Source organism: Austrofundulus limnaeus, unplaced genomic scaffold, assembly GCF_001266775.1.
Source record: "Austrofundulus limnaeus strain Quisiro unplaced genomic scaffold, Austrofundulus_limnaeus-1.0 Scaffold8, whole genome shotgun sequence".
Taxonomy (NCBI): domain Eukaryota; kingdom Metazoa; phylum Chordata; class Actinopteri; order Cyprinodontiformes; family Rivulidae; genus Austrofundulus; species Austrofundulus limnaeus.
The window spans coordinates 54,441-56,027 of record NW_013952410.1 but is presented as its reverse complement, the minus strand read 5'-3'; the positions used below and the strand labels follow the sequence as shown (position 1 = coordinate 56,027).

The window sequence follows — 1,587 nt, the reverse complement described above, 5'->3', positions numbered from 1 at the left end:
GATCACTTGGGTTGTTACCGACATCTGGTGAAAATTTCATGTCATTAGCACCTCTAGTAATATATTTACTGAGAGAAATGGTGACGTGTTCAATACTTATTTTACCCGCTGTACCTGACACCAGAGTTCACTCCTCTCTACGCTAAGAAGTAAAAAAGAGGGAAACACAAAGAAAACAAACAAGCAGGCAAATGAAAATTATTGTCTTCATTTTAATTTACATTCCTCAGTTTAATTTATCATACAGTTAATTGATTTGTTATTTACTGTTACAGGCTTACGGGTTACTTGAAAACACCATTTGAACTGTGAAAATTTAACAAGGTCAAAACGCACATCTAACGCGTTAATATTTATTAAAAAGCTCGTGTCATAGATGAGCTTTATGATCCTAAAGGAGAGTTTAGCATGAATCCGTTCGGAGCAAACACGTCGGGTCTGTATAACGATGTAAATTTAAATGTATTTTCGAGCACAGAGTTGGAGGGGTCATGATCTGGGCTTGCAGTCATTAAGTCAACAACACGCTCCTCTGTAGACGATTCTACGGGGTCATATCATAAGAGGATAGTGAATTTAAATAAAGACAAAGCAGCAAACCTATAACTGAATGACACAAAAAACATATTAAGGTGTCACAATGGTTTACAAAACGTGTGTGATGCACGAGAACAGAACACTCCCCTGTGAGTAAACTGAGATTTGATCTTTTAAAATCATCATTTTCAGTGACTAATTGCACGAATACAAACACGCAGACATTACCTGACGCAGACAGTTCTGGAGAGACGGCCTGAAAAGACAAATAAAATTAATAAACATATTAATCGACTTAGACAGAACATCAACGGGTGACAAATATTTGCGTGAATTCTTACACAGAGGTGGGTTTCAGTTTTCCCTTTGCTGCCAAATATTCCATCAGCTTCTGTTTACGCAGCTCTGTGACAGAAAGTTCAACAGGAATTCAGTCGTGGGTGGATGAATGACTTCTCAAAACAATAATGTAAACATCAATTTTAAGATTTATATTACACATATAAACTGAGCCACTCATGTGTTTGCATTATCTGTATATGAAGAGGTGCAGTTAAATAGTTAAATTTTGTTGTAACCTTAGATTACAGAGCAGGAGTCTGGGATTACAGTCAACAAAACATGATTTTATTGGGACTATTATACTTGGGCCAGACAAATTAAGAAGGTACAGTTTTAAGAGATGGATTTTCATTATATTTATAGAAATAAGTTAAGATGTAATGAACAGATTAAAATGTTTTATTTAGAAACTCATAAGTGTAAAAGGGCAGATGACAAAATCATGAACCTATATTAAAGTCCTGAGACATAAGCAACATGGAACTTATCAAAACAACAAAAGGCACTTTGCCTTTGAAGACTGGACGTTAGGGTTGGGCAATATCGGCAAAAAAATTAATCGCGATTAATTGTGCTATTTATCTGATAACTATTAATTTGACGATTAATCCCCTGGAGTCCCTGAACACCCTTATGTCCTGGTAACATGACCAATTTAGTGGGAAAGATTTGCTGTTTATAAAAAATTGTTCCAAATTGTGTGAAAAT

At 35.3% G+C, this 1,587-nt stretch overlaps 1 protein-coding gene across 1 annotated transcript in view; it reads right to left on the bottom strand.

The window, feature by feature from the left end:
* Window positions 1-1,587, bottom strand: part of ckap2l (cytoskeleton associated protein 2-like) — a 16,113-nt gene that overhangs the window by 13,491 nt on the left and 1,035 nt on the right. The window contains exons 2-3 of the mRNA XM_013999495.1: window positions 879-942; window positions 766-793 (exon numbers count right to left, since the gene is read on the bottom strand). Of these exons, the coding sequence (XP_013854949.1) occupies window positions 766-793; window positions 879-942 (92 nt within the window). The remainder of the gene's footprint in view (window positions 1-765; window positions 794-878; window positions 943-1,587) is intronic.